Below are 13,942 nucleotides of genomic sequence, written 5' to 3' on the forward strand. Positions count from 1 at the left end.
CGGCTATGGCGGCCATCTTGGATTTTAGACTGACCCGAAAAATAACAACACTTGGTCGGGATCATCTCAGGATCATTTCTGGCAAGTTTCAGCCCAACAGCAATGGTGGAACTTGAGAAGAAGTTTAAAATGTGTTTTCAAAATGGCGGCTATGGCGGCCATCTTGGATTTCGGACTGACCCGAAAAATAACAACACTTGGTCAGGACCATCTCAGGATCATTTCAGGCAAGTTTCAGCCCAACAGCAATGGTGGAACTTGAGAAGAAGTTTAAAATGTGTTTTCAAAATGGCGGCTATGGCGGCCATCTTGGATTTCGGACTGACCCGAAAAATAACAACACTTGGTCAGGACCATCTCAGGATCATTTCAGGCAAGTTTCAGCTTAATCCCACTGGTGGAACTTGAGAAGAAGATTGAAATGTGAAAAGTTTACGGACGGCGGACGGCGCACGGCGCACGGCGGACGACGACGGACGAAGCATGATGGCTATAGGTCATCCTGACCCTTCGGGTCAGATGACCTAATAAAACAGCTGGCAATATACCGACCAGGTACAACGTGTAAACCTCTTAATAATATAGTTTTATCCTTGATCAGAAACCTATGAACTTGGCTCTAGTTGATGAAGGACCTACCATTAAAAATGTACTCGAGACGAAATCCATTGCTGGCCACACTGAAATCTGACATGAAATGAACACGCATCTTATTTGAAGTGCTGTTGACCGGAGCGGGAAGGTTTGTACCACAGAACTTTCCCAGGGACGTGGATGACGCTAGCTCTCCGTCCCGAATCTGAGGTAAAAATGTAAGAATCATATATGAAACCTTCTCTATACCGCCGTTTACATGTATCTAGCCAAATCCTTGCATTATAAAGTTGTTTGGCCATATATCAAAGACAACAATTAAAACAATTTCAGATGAAAGGAAAAGGCCCAGGTACAGAAATGTGTTTGGCAGGTATGAACTGAATCTCTGTAGAGATTTTTAGTGTAACATGATTATATAATTATATAAACTACATATATGTATATATATGTCAAGTAGTAATAACGACAGTACAGTACAGTACAGTACAGTATATATATATATATATAAAACTGATAATTGATATTTTACTTGCATGTCGTCAACTTAAACATTTTCTATATATATATATATGTACTGTAGTTATCTTGTAATGAGCCAAGTGGACCAACATATAATCTCTGAATGAAAGAAAGAGGTGGGCTTATAACAAGCAGCAGTGGAATTGCATTAGTTGGCATTTTTAATGAATTTAGAATTAGCAAGATGAACTGCTGAAATTTGACAATAGATGATTTCTGATGAAAAATTGAAGGCCATACCTGTAGATAGTCCCACGAACAGGAGTGGTGCGTTTCCACGTCAAAGTGAGAGAAGGCAGCAGTGATCGTGTTGCCCATAGATGTCTCTATAATCCATGTACAGTTACGGTTGTGTGGGTACGGCTGGGGAAAGTTAGGGCTCTCGATCACGCCAGTAAAATCGGTCAGTCGAACATTACACACTGAAATACAAGATCTACTGTAAGCTACTGAACCACAAAAATACAGCTTAATTAAGCGGGGACATACCATTATATCACAGGTACTCAACACTGCGGTATGAGAAGTGGAGCCCCGCCCTGTCACCGAACACTTTTATAATACTCACCACTGCGGTATGAGATGTGGAGCCCCGCGCTGTCACCGAACACTTTTATAATACTCACCACTGCGGTATGAGATGTGAAGACCCGCCCTGTCACCGAACACTTTTATAATACTCACCACTGCGGTATTAGATGTGGAGCCCCGTCCTATCACTGATCCCCTTTATTATACTCACCACTGCGGTATGAGATGTGGAGCCCCGCGCTGTCACCGAACACTTTTATAATACTCACCACTGCGGTATGAGATGTGGAGCCCCGTCCTGTCACTGATCACATTTATAATACTCACCACTGCGGTATGAGATGTGGACGCCCCGCGCTGTCACCGAACACTTTTATAATACTCACCACTGCGGTATGAGATGTGAAGACCCGCCCTGTCACTGATCCCCTTTATTATACTCACCACTGCGGTATGAGATGTGAAGACCCGCCCTGTCACTGATCCCCTTTATAATACTCACCACTGCGGTATGAGATGTGGAGCCCCGCGCTGTCACCGAACACTTTTATAATACTCACCACTGCGGTATGAGATGTGGAGCCCCGCCCTGTCACTAATCCCCTTTATAATACTCACCACTGCGGTATGAGATGTGAAGACCCGCCCTGTCACTGATCCCCTTTATTATACTCACCACTGCGGTATGAGATGTGAAGACCCGCCCTGTCACTGATCCCCTTTATAATACTCACCACTGCGGTATGAGATGTGAAGACCCGCCCTGTCACTGATCCCCTTTATAATACTCACCACTGCAGTATGAGATGTGGAGCCCCGCGCTGTCACCAAGTACTTTTATTATACTCACCACTGCGGTATGAGATGTGGAGCCCCGCCCTGTCACTGATTCCCTTTATAATACTCACCACTGCGGTATGAGATGTGGAGCCCGGCGCTGTCACCAAGTACTTTTATAATACTCACCACTGCGGTATGAGATGTGGAGCCCCGCGCTGTCACCGAACACTTTTATAATACTCACCACTGCGGTATGAGATGTGGAGCCCCGCGCTGTCACCAAGTACTTTTATAATACTCACCACTGCGGTATGAGATGTGGAGCCCCGCGCTGTCACCGAACACTTTTAAAATACTCACCACTGCGGTATGAGATGTGGAGCCCCGCGCTGTCACCGAACACTTTTATAATACTCACCACTGCGGTATGAGATGTGGAAGCCCCGCCCTGCAACTGAGTAATCGGTCCTGTATTTAATCCAGAGCGAGTTAGAACTTGAATGGACAGCATCAGGCGTGGATGTTCCACAGAATTTACCCAGCTGCCTTCCGGAGGAGCTACCATCTCTTATCTATCAACCGAAACGTTTTGTTACAAGCAATTTGATTAGATCCTGCCATTTCTCACCGTTTAGTTAAGAAATGAATCACAATCATTTGTAAAAAGCTACTTCCTATCCTCTAGGCAGGTATTTCTAGGCTCCCTGAACATCACACCCACACAAATAAAAAAAAAATTCTTCACTGTATCACAATATTGGTACCAAACAGTAACTGCTACTGTAACATTGGTCCTCAAATAAGCCCACTCCCCTAGTCTAAAGTTTGAAAAATACTGATGATAAAACGGAAGACGTGGGCTAAGTTGTGATCACATGTTTATTTGCTGATCATATAAATAAGAAAAAGGACAATATTTGTATACACAATGGTAGAAACATGCTTTGTTTTTACTTTACACTTAAAAGGGAAGAAAAACAGCTTTTCTGAAAATCTCACCAAGATGTAGTCGAAATAACAAGAGCTGCCCCCCTCCATATCAATATCTGTGATGTTTAGGACGATCTGACTCCCTCGGGACGCAGTGATGGTCCAAAAACACTCAGCATTGTGGGGGTAAGTATTCGGGTAATTAGGCGAGATAAAACTGCCTGTGGGCGTGGTAAAGTCTCCTCCACAGCCTGCCAAAGAAAGGTCAAGGTCACATAAATCTAATTTGTCAAAGTCACACAATGTAGGGTCTTACAAGTAATTTATTAGTCAAAGGTCAAGGTTATACATTACCAAACAGTTAAAAGGTCAAAGATCAACGTTATACACTAGCAAACAGTTAAAAGGTCAAAGGTCAAGGTTATACACTACCAAACAGTTAAAAGGTCAAAGATCAACGTTATACACTAGCAAACAGTTAAAAGGTCAAAGATCAACATTATACACTACCAAACAGTTAAAAGGTCAAAGATCAACATTATAAACTACCAAACAGTTAAAAGGTCAAAGATCAACGTTATATACTAACAAACAGTTAAAAGATCAAAGATCAACATTATACACTACCAAACAGTTAAAAGGTCAAAGATCAACATTATAAACTACCAAACAGTTAAAAAGGCAAAGATCAACGTTATACACTACCAAACAGTTAAAAGGTCAAAGATCAATGTTATACACAACTAAACTCTAGCATTTTATTAGTAATTTAAAGGTCAAAGGTCAAGGATATACACAACCAAACTGTTGAAAAAGGTCAAATATCAAGGTTCACCTTAAATAAATGTATGGTCTTCTTATCAATTAAAAGGGGAGATTGGAAGAAAAACAAATTTGGAGAATTTTTTCAAAATCATTTAACTTTTGTTTCATTTGAATCTGATCAAACAACTAGCAAACTGCAATGCAGTGAATAGAAAGCACAATTCTGATTGGTCAATGAATTCCATACCATTCATTAGTGATGATTGAAGCACTAATGATAACAGTTGTTATCAAAATGATAATTGCTGATATTTCACTGGAAAAAAGACATGTGTATTTGAATTAAGGAATACTTATAAAATCTTGAGTTTACTCATTTGTTTCTTTCTAAAACTGCACCCTGTAATATATAAATTCTGACCTGTAGCTGTTGCTTCATACAGGATACGGAAGCCCCTGGCAGAGAATGAACTGTCCGTTTGGAATTTGATAAACATCCGATTGCTGTGTGACTGTATGATGGTGTCGATTGTATTTCCACAGTATCTGTTAACTAGGGGGGAGTTTTCAAAACCACCATTTCTGCCAAAAAAAAAAAAAAAAAAAATTCAATATCCCATTACATGTTACAGGGCTTCTTCAAAGTCACTGTTAAAATGTATGTTTATGATGTAAATATAGTGTATTGGATTTGATGAGCAAGATATTTCTCATCATAAACTGTCTCCAATATATCTAAATGAGTTTACAGGCTGCGCATCTCATGAGACATAGAGTAATAATGATCATTTGGAAATATTTAGTTAATTACATATTTCACTTACATTACCACCTTCTGAAAATTAATTCAGCATAGTTTTTTATCTTTTTTATTAAAAAAAAAACAAATTAAATGCATCCCGTAAATCCCATAATCAGTGTACCGTCATCTGTACAAAGCTTGCCTCACATTGTATCTAACAATTCCTCACACTAGAATTAGGGGGCGAGTTCACCATCAGTACAAAGCTCACTTCACATTGTATATCACTACACCTCACACTAGAATTAGGGGGCGAGTTCACCATCTGTACAAAACTCACCTCACATTGTATATACACTATACCTCACACTAGAATTAGGGGGCGAGTTCACCATCTGTACAAAGCTCACTTCACATTGTATATCACTATACCTCACACTAGAATTAGGGGGCGAGTTCACCATCTGTACAAAGCTCACCTCATATTGTATATACACTATACCTCACACTAGAATTAGGGGGCGAGTTCACCATCGGTACAAAGCTCGCCTCACATTGTATATCACTATACCTCACACTAGAATTAGGGGGCGAGTTCACCATCGGTACAAAGCTCGCCTCACATTGTATATCACTACACCTCACACTAGAATTAGGGGGCGAGTTCACCATCGGTACAAAGCTCACCTCATATTGTATATATACTATACCTCACACTAGAATTAGGGGGCGAGTTCACCATCGGTACAAAGCTCACTTCACATTGTATATCACTATACCTCACACTAGAATTAGGGGGCGAGTTCACCATCGGTACAAAGCTCGCCTCACATTGTATATCACTATACCTCACACTAGAATTAGGGGGCGAGTTCACCATCTGTACAAAGCTCACCTCATATTGTATATACACTATACCTCACACTAGAATTAGGGGGCGAGTTCACCATCGGTACAAAGCTCACTTCACATTGTATATCACTATACCTCACACTAGAATTAGGGGGCGAGTTCACCATCTGTACAAAGCTCACCTCATATTGTATATACACTATACCTCACACTAGAATTAGGGGGCGAGTTCACCATCTGTACAAAGCTCACCTCATATTGTATATCACTATACCTCACACTAGAATTAGGGGGCGAGTTCACCATCTGTACAAAGCTCACTTCACATTGTATATACACTATACCTCACACTAGAATTAGGGGGCGAGTTCACCATCTGTACAAAGCTCACTTCACATTTATATCACTATACCTCACACTAGAATTAGGGGGCGAGTTCACCATCTGTACAAAGCTCACTTCACATTGTATATCACTATACCTCACACTAGAATTAGGGGGCGAGTTCACCATCTGTACAAAGCTCGCCTCATACCTCATAACAATAACAAGAGGCCCATGGGGCCTGTATCGCTCACCTGGTTGGATTTGACCAAATGTCAAAATAATGTTCATGTTCAATTCCTTTTGTTTGTTAACCTCAAACAATGCTATTTATGGTTATAGCGTGGGGATCCCAACTGCTTCCCATATGGGGCCCCGCCCCTTTGGCCCCTTGGGGGTTAAAGTCACCATTTATGCAAAATCTGTTCCCCTTCCCCCAAGAATGCTTCTGACTAAATTGGGTTCAAATCCATTCATAACTTAATGACAAGTAGCCATTTGAAGGAATTACCTCTATTTCCCCATTAGGCCCCGCCCCTTTGGCCCCTTGGGGGTCAGAGTCACCATTTATGCAAAATCTATTCCCCATCCCCAAAGGATGTTTCTGACCAAATTGGGTTCAAATCCATTCATAACTTTATGACAAGTAGCGATTTAAAGGAATTACCTCTATTTCCCCATTAGGCCCCGCCCCTTTGGCCCCTTGGGGGTCAGAGTCACCATTTATGCAAAATCTATTCCCCATCCCCAAAGGATGTTTCTGACCAAATTGGGTTCAAATCCATTCATAACTTTATGACAAGTAGCGATTTAAAGGAATTGCCTCAATTTCCCCTATTGGGCCCCGCCCCTCAGGCCCCTTGGGGGTCAGTCACCATTTATGCAAAATCTGTTCCCCTTCCCCCAACAATGTTTCTGACCAAATTGGGTTCAAATCCATTCATAACTTTATGACTAGTAGCGATTTGAAGGAATTACCTCTATTTCCCCATTAGGCCCCGCCCCTTTGGCCCCTTGGGGGTCAGAGTCACCATTTATGCAAAATCTGTTCCCCTTCCCTGAAGGATGTTTCTGACCAAATTGGGTTCAAATCCATTCATAACTTTAGGACTAGTAGCGATTTGAAGGAATTACCTCTATTTCTCCTAATGGGCCCCACCCTTTTGGCCCCTTGGGGGTCAGAGTAACCATTTATGCAAAATCTGATCCCCTTCCCCAAAGGATGTTTCTGACCAAATTGGGTTCAAATCCATTCATAACTTTATGACTAGTAGCGATTTGAAGGAATTACCTCTATTTCCCAATTAGGCCCCGCCCCTTTGGCCCCTTGGGGGTCAGAGTCACCATTTATGCAAAATCTGTTCCCCTTCCCCAAAGGATGTTTCTGACCAAATTGGGTTCAAAGCCATTCATAACTTTATGACTAGTAGCGATTTAAAGGAATTGCCTTAATTTCCCCTATTGGGCCCTGCCCCTCAGGCCCCTTGGGGGTCAGAGTCACCATTTATGCAAAATCTGTTCCCCTTCCCCAAAGGATGTTTCTGACCAAATTGGGTTCAAATCCATTCATAACTTTATGACTAGTAGCGATTTGAAGGAATTACCTCTATTTCCCCATTAGGCCCCGCCCCTTTGGCCCCTTGGGGGTCAGAGTCACCATTTATGCAAAATCTGTTCCCCTTCCCCAAAGGATGTTTCTGACCAAATTGGGTTCAAATCCATTCATAACTTTATGACTAGTAGCGATTTAAAGGAATTGCCTTAATTTCCCCTATTGGGCCCTGCCCCTCAGGCCCCTTGGGGGTCAGAGTCACCATTTATGCAAAATCTGTTCCCCTTCCCCAAAGAATGTTTCTGACCAAATCGGGTTCAAATCCATTCATAACTTTATGACTAGTAGCGATTTGAAGGAATTACCTCTATTTCTCCTAATGGGCCCCGCCCCTTTGGCCCCTTGGGGGTCAGAGTCACCATTTATGCAAAATCTGTTCCCCTTCCCCCAAGGATGTTTCTGACCAAATTGGGTTCAAATCCATTCATAACTTTATGACTAGTAGCGATTTAAAGGAATTGCCTTAATTTCCCCTATTGGGCCCTGCCCCTCAGGCCCCTTGGGGGTCAGAGTCACCATTTATGCAAAATCTGTTCCCCTTCCCCAAAGAATGTTTCTGACCAAATCGGGTTCAAATCCATTCATAACTTTATGACTAGTAGCGATTTGAAGGAATTACCTCTATTTCTCCTAATGGGCCCCGCCCCTTTGGCCCCTTGGGGGTCAGAGTCACCATTTATGCAAAATCTGTTCCCCTTCCCCCAAGGATGTTTCTGACCAAATTGGGTTCAAATCCATTCATAACTTTATGACTAGTAGCGATTTAAAGGAATTGCCTCAATTTCCCCTATTGGGCCCCGCCCCTCAGGCCCCTTGGGGTTCAGAGTCACCATTTATGCAAAATCTGATCCCCTTCTGCCAAGGATGTTTCTGACCAAATTTGGTCAAAATCCAATAAGAACTTGATGACTAGTAGCGATTTGAAGCAAATGTTGACGGACGGACGACGGACACCGGACGACGGACGACGGACGCTGCACCATGGCATAAGCTCACCGGACCTTCGGTCCAGGTGAGCTAAAAATGTGCTGAGGTTAGCTATATCATTTTATGCCATTAACAAACCTGATTTCTAGGAAGTCGAACACACAGTTAGCATGACTCTCCATCTGGAAATCTGTGATATTGAGAAGAATCTGGATATTATTGGGGGCGATAATGGTCCAAATGCACTGCCTGTTGTGAGGATAGTTACTGGGAAAGTTGGGACTTGTGATTATTCCTGTGCTGGTCGTCAAAGTGCCGCCGCAAACTGCCAAGGGAGACAACAAAGATCAGCCAAAACTTTCCAAACATATGACCATGATTTTATTCATAGATAATGTAACATGTATGGTATCTAAGCTGTATTTGAGAACAGTTGACATGGGGAACAATTATATATAATTATCTTCCATATTGAGGGTAATGAACGCAATGTAAGTTAAACAATTTGAGAATGAACTAGATGAACACTGGAAAAATCAACCGCTAAAATACTGTTTTAAAGAAAAAATGGTTCCATAGACTTTAACACTACTGACAATTATAATTGTATTTTTTTTATACTAATCAACCGCTAAAATACTGTTTTAAAGAAAAAATGGTCCTATAAGCTTTAACACTACTGACAATTATAATGATATTTTGTTTATACTAATCAACCACAAAAATACTACTTTAAAGAAAAAATGGTCCCATAATATTTCTTTTATACTAATTAGAGCTGACTTTTAAAAGATTGTAAATTCTGTACATGTTTTATGTATAATGTCAGAATAAATCTGTATATATTGGAATATGCTACACTGAATGAAATGGCCATCATGCCTTTAAGTACCAGGACAGTTCACTTACCTGTAGATGCATTGAGTGAAACGTATGAAGCTGTGAAGCCCTCGTATGCAATACTGCTATCGGCTGTGAACGTGACCGTCATTACGTTCCCGGTGGAAGTCATACTCGGGGGGATAGTGTTACCGCAGTATCTATCAACAAATTGAAAACATGTATTACATCCAATAGTCATTGTAGATGCAGTTTCAAAATCTCCAACCAAAACAGGTCTTTTATAATCCTAGCCTAGTACACTATGCGACATTTTATCAGGCATCAAAACTTGTCCACTTTGTAATTTATTATAGATCTCTAAGTAGTATCACTTTCCGAATCAGTAAGTGGAAACTCGAAATTGATCAATTATTGATTATAATTGGTTTTCTAGATTTAGCAGAATCGCTCTTTTGTAGAAAATTTATGTACATCTCAAATAAGTTTATTACATGTCATCGACTGTTATCAATATCTTAAATTCTGACTGGTTCGGTAACATTACAAATACCTATATGCGAAGCCAGAGATTTACAAACACTTTCAGAAATTTCCGATTAATTGTCTTTTCAAAATCGTCATCAATGATTTGGACTCATCTTTGATTAATTGTCTTTTCAAAATCGTCATCGATGATTTGGACTGATTTTTTAATTATTATCTATCTTCGGCCCACCACTACCTCTAGGCATGACATCTCGTACTTCATCTGAGGAAACGTGTTAATCGGCGCTCTGTAACTGATTGAACTATCACAGCCCTTTTAATTTCATAAAGCAAATGTTGATAAAATTTACACAAGAAGTACCTTCCTAAACGACTGCTTAGTACAGCAGACGAGTTGTCATACACATCCACATAGTCAAAATAGCAGCTAGAGCCATGGCCCTCCAGTATAAAGGTTTGGAAAGTCAGTCGGATGACGAGGCCGGCAGACACAGATATTTGCCAGGTACAGTTGGCACCGTGAGGGTAGATGTTGGGGTGGCCGGGGCTCTGGAAGGTTCCACTGGGATCGGTCAAAAAAGAGCCACAAGCTGTGTGAAGATAAAAATAAAACATTAGCATGCATAAGCCCTGATATTGCCAATAAGGTTTAGCGATATGGACTTCTACATCCAATTAATCTATGCTTAAAGATATGGCAGAGATGACATAATTTGTAATTACAGATTTGATATATAAGTTTGGTTTGGTTTGGTTTATTTTGTTTAACGTCCTATTAACAGCTAAGGCCATTTCAGGACGGCCTCCCCTGCGTGCGACATGCATGCGTGTGGTGAGTGCGTATGTGTGTTTTGGGAGGCTGCGGTATGTTCGTGTTAAGTCTCCTTGTGATAGGCCGGAACTTTTGCCGATTTATAGTGCTACCTCACTGAAGCATACTGCCGAAGACACCCAGCAGCACACCCCACCCGGTCACATATAAAACAGGTGGTCTCTAAAGCATTTTTTTTTCTGCAGCTACACGTGTATAAGACAGAAAATATGGCTTAATTGTTAATTGTAGACCGGCCCCTGTTGCCCTTAAATCTTCTTTGTTATCATGGATTCACCAGGTCATGAATTAAGCCAGATTCATTTTAACATTCATTTCTAAGCATCCCAAGAAACAAACTACCACGGGTATGGAGTGAAGATCTCTAAGGCAGATTTTTCAAATAGGTATAGTTGAAGTTGAATCAAGGTAATACAAAGGGCCCAATGGGCCTGTATCGCTGACCTGCTTCTATAGAGCAACTTTGAAGTTGATCTAGGTCATTTATGTAGATCTATGCTGATTACCTCTTTATAATTTAAATATCAGAGTAAGCTATAGGTTAACTCTTATGAATAAATTTTGTAGTCTTTCATTCTAGCCTACTATTGACCCAATATCAGGTCTCAAAATTTCCTGGTTGTAGGTCAAGGTCATTTATTTGAATAAACTTCGTAGCCCACAATCCAAGCATGCTACAGGATTTTTTTTCTTCAGGTCTCTGGGCCTCTTGGTTATTGGAAAGAAGTTGTTGAAAGATTTCAGCCTATTAGTCCCCTGTGATCTTGAATATAGTTCAAGGTCATTCATTTGAATAAACTTTGTATCCCTTTACTCAAACATACAACAAAGCCCTTCACCCCAACATGCCACAAGACCAGTGAATACCAGGTACATATCTGTGTCCGACGGTTATAAGGAAGAAGTTATTCAAATGAAAAAAAAAAGTTGATGCTAGACGGCCAATAGACAGGATGACAGATGCTACACCATGGCAAAGCTCACTTGCCCTTTGGACAGGTGAGAGAAAAGTATCAGTACAAATCAAAATACAACACATGACATCTTCAAGTTATACATACGGACTCTAGCAGAGATATAGGACGCTGCAAATCCCAGGTTCTGTATGGAGGAATCAGTCACAAATTTTACCCACATCAGGTTTTGTGTTGTGGAAATAGGATCCGGAATTTCGGCCCCACAGAAGTGACCCAGAAGTGGAGAGGTTTCTGAACCCCCATCTCTGACCTGAAAACACCAAAGTTATTTACATGTATTTTCTTATTGTTTTTAAACTCTGCTTGTTACAAGAGATCCCAGAGGGATCTTGGCGCCCACCATTGAATGATCTTTATAGGTTCCATGTCAGATTGATCTTTTCTCTACTTTTCCCTTCCTCTAAGTCTTACTAATCTGTGTAAATTCAGAAACAGCCCTCTAGTACTTTTCAAACAAGGGTAACCTATATATAAAATTTAAGATTTAGCGATAATGGCTGTCTGTTGTTTTCGGATTGGTCTCAAAATGCAACACCAGGGACCAAGGGGAACCTACATATGAAATTTCAGAAAGATCCCTTCAGTACCTTCTGTAAAATAGCGATAACAAACTTCAATTGTCAAAATCCAAGATGGCTGCCTGTCGGCCATGTTGTTTTCCGATTGGTCTCAAAATGCAATATGCATAACTAGGCACCAAGGGGAACCCACATATGAAATTTGAGAAAGATCCCTTCAGTACTTTCTCAGAAATAGCGATAACAAACTTCAATTATCAAAATCCAAGATGGCTGCCTGTCGGCCATGTTGTTTTCCGATTGGTCTCAAAATGCAATATGCATAACTAGGCACCAAGGGGAACCCACATATGAAATTTGAGAAAGATCCCTTCAGTACTTTCTCAGAAATAGCGATAACAAACTTCAATTATCACGGACGGACGGACGGACGGACAGACTACGGACCACGGACGCAGGGCGATTTGAATAGCCTACCATCTGAAAACCTGTTCTTCGTGAACATGCTACCTCGGCAACCTGAATTTCTCAGGAAAAAACCTGCATGCATATGTACACAATATGAGTCCCTAACATTCCTGTGTATTCCAAATGAAATCGGTTGATAGCTATATAGGAGTTGTCCGAGTTGTCTTGACAAAGTTTTCCACAAGAATATGGGTATTAAAACCTTGTAACCATGGAAACCACAAATTCTGAAGAGAAATATCATGCATGCACATTTACACATGGTCCCTATCACTCCTGTGTAGTTTGACTTGAAGCAGTTCACAGGTTTATGAGGAGTTGACTGGACAAAATTCCCCCTCACCCAAAAAACAAAGTATAGTGGCCTGGTTACCATGGTAACCACAAAATTACAACATGATATAGATTACGCACATCTACAATGTATAAGGGTTATTGCCATAAAGTTTTGTTCAAATTCCCTCAGTAGTTTAGGAGGAGTAGCCGGTACATTGTTGTGTCTACAGACGGATGGACGGACAACCTGATTCCAGTATAACCCCCTAACTTCGTTGAGGGGGGTATAATAATATGTTCTTAAGGGTAAACAAATTATCATCATACTGATCTAACGGCAGTGCAATGCATATCAGCTTTAGGTGATGCAAGTAACCTCCTAGTTACATCAACATTTCCTTCAATGGTTCAAAATTTATGGCCCTGACAAGAAATTACTGGAAAATTTGCACTTATGTGACCTTCGACCTTCAGTTCAATGTCATTGTGACCTACCAGCAATGCACTCCACATTGGGTTATGCAACTATGCAACTAAGTTTCATTACCATATCTTAATGGTTTAGAGGTTAAAGGCCGAGACGAGAAATTATAAGAAACAGAAGTAGAACTGGTACTAAATACAATGTGTTTTTCTGTATGCCTCATCCAGTTTTGTCAAGGAGGCTGCACACCAAAGCTGATCAAAATTCCTTTATCCATACAGAAGAAAGATCTGAATGAAATCCATCCTTATGGTGCCCTGACATCGAGTCTAATTCTTGGGGGAGCCAGTCCCTCTTTGACTCATTCCATAACATTGTCAACTATAGTCAACAGGAGGGCCTGCATCGCTCATCTGGATATTTCAGTAATCATGGCAAAATACTCTAATTTAAGTCAATTATAATTCAAATATTTTCCTACTTTTGAACTGCCTCTTCCAGCAATTGTTCAAACTACAGGTGAACCAAATCCCGTTATT

At 40.8% G+C, this 13,942-nt stretch overlaps 1 protein-coding gene across 1 annotated transcript in view; it reads right to left on the bottom strand.

Annotated features, from left to right (window-relative positions):
• The window catches only part of LOC117343522 (cubilin-like), a 149,347-nt gene that overhangs the window by 70,299 nt on the left and 65,106 nt on the right, over positions 1–13,942 (bottom strand). The window contains exons 22-30 of the mRNA XM_033905904.1: positions 11,802–11,967; positions 10,270–10,498; positions 9,489–9,619; positions 8,718–8,904; positions 4,544–4,704; positions 3,427–3,608; positions 2,846–2,999; positions 1,357–1,538; positions 640–799 (exon numbers count right to left, since the gene is read on the bottom strand). Coding sequence (XP_033761795.1) covers positions 640–799; positions 1,357–1,538; positions 2,846–2,999; positions 3,427–3,608; positions 4,544–4,704; positions 8,718–8,904; positions 9,489–9,619; positions 10,270–10,498; positions 11,802–11,967 — 1,552 coding nt within the window. The remainder of the gene's footprint in view (positions 1–639; positions 800–1,356; positions 1,539–2,845; positions 3,000–3,426; positions 3,609–4,543; positions 4,705–8,717; positions 8,905–9,488; positions 9,620–10,269; positions 10,499–11,801; positions 11,968–13,942) is intronic.

This window comes from Pecten maximus, chromosome 2 (assembly GCF_902652985.1).
Source record: "Pecten maximus chromosome 2, xPecMax1.1, whole genome shotgun sequence".
Lineage (NCBI taxonomy): Eukaryota > Metazoa > Mollusca > Bivalvia > Pectinida > Pectinidae > Pecten > Pecten maximus.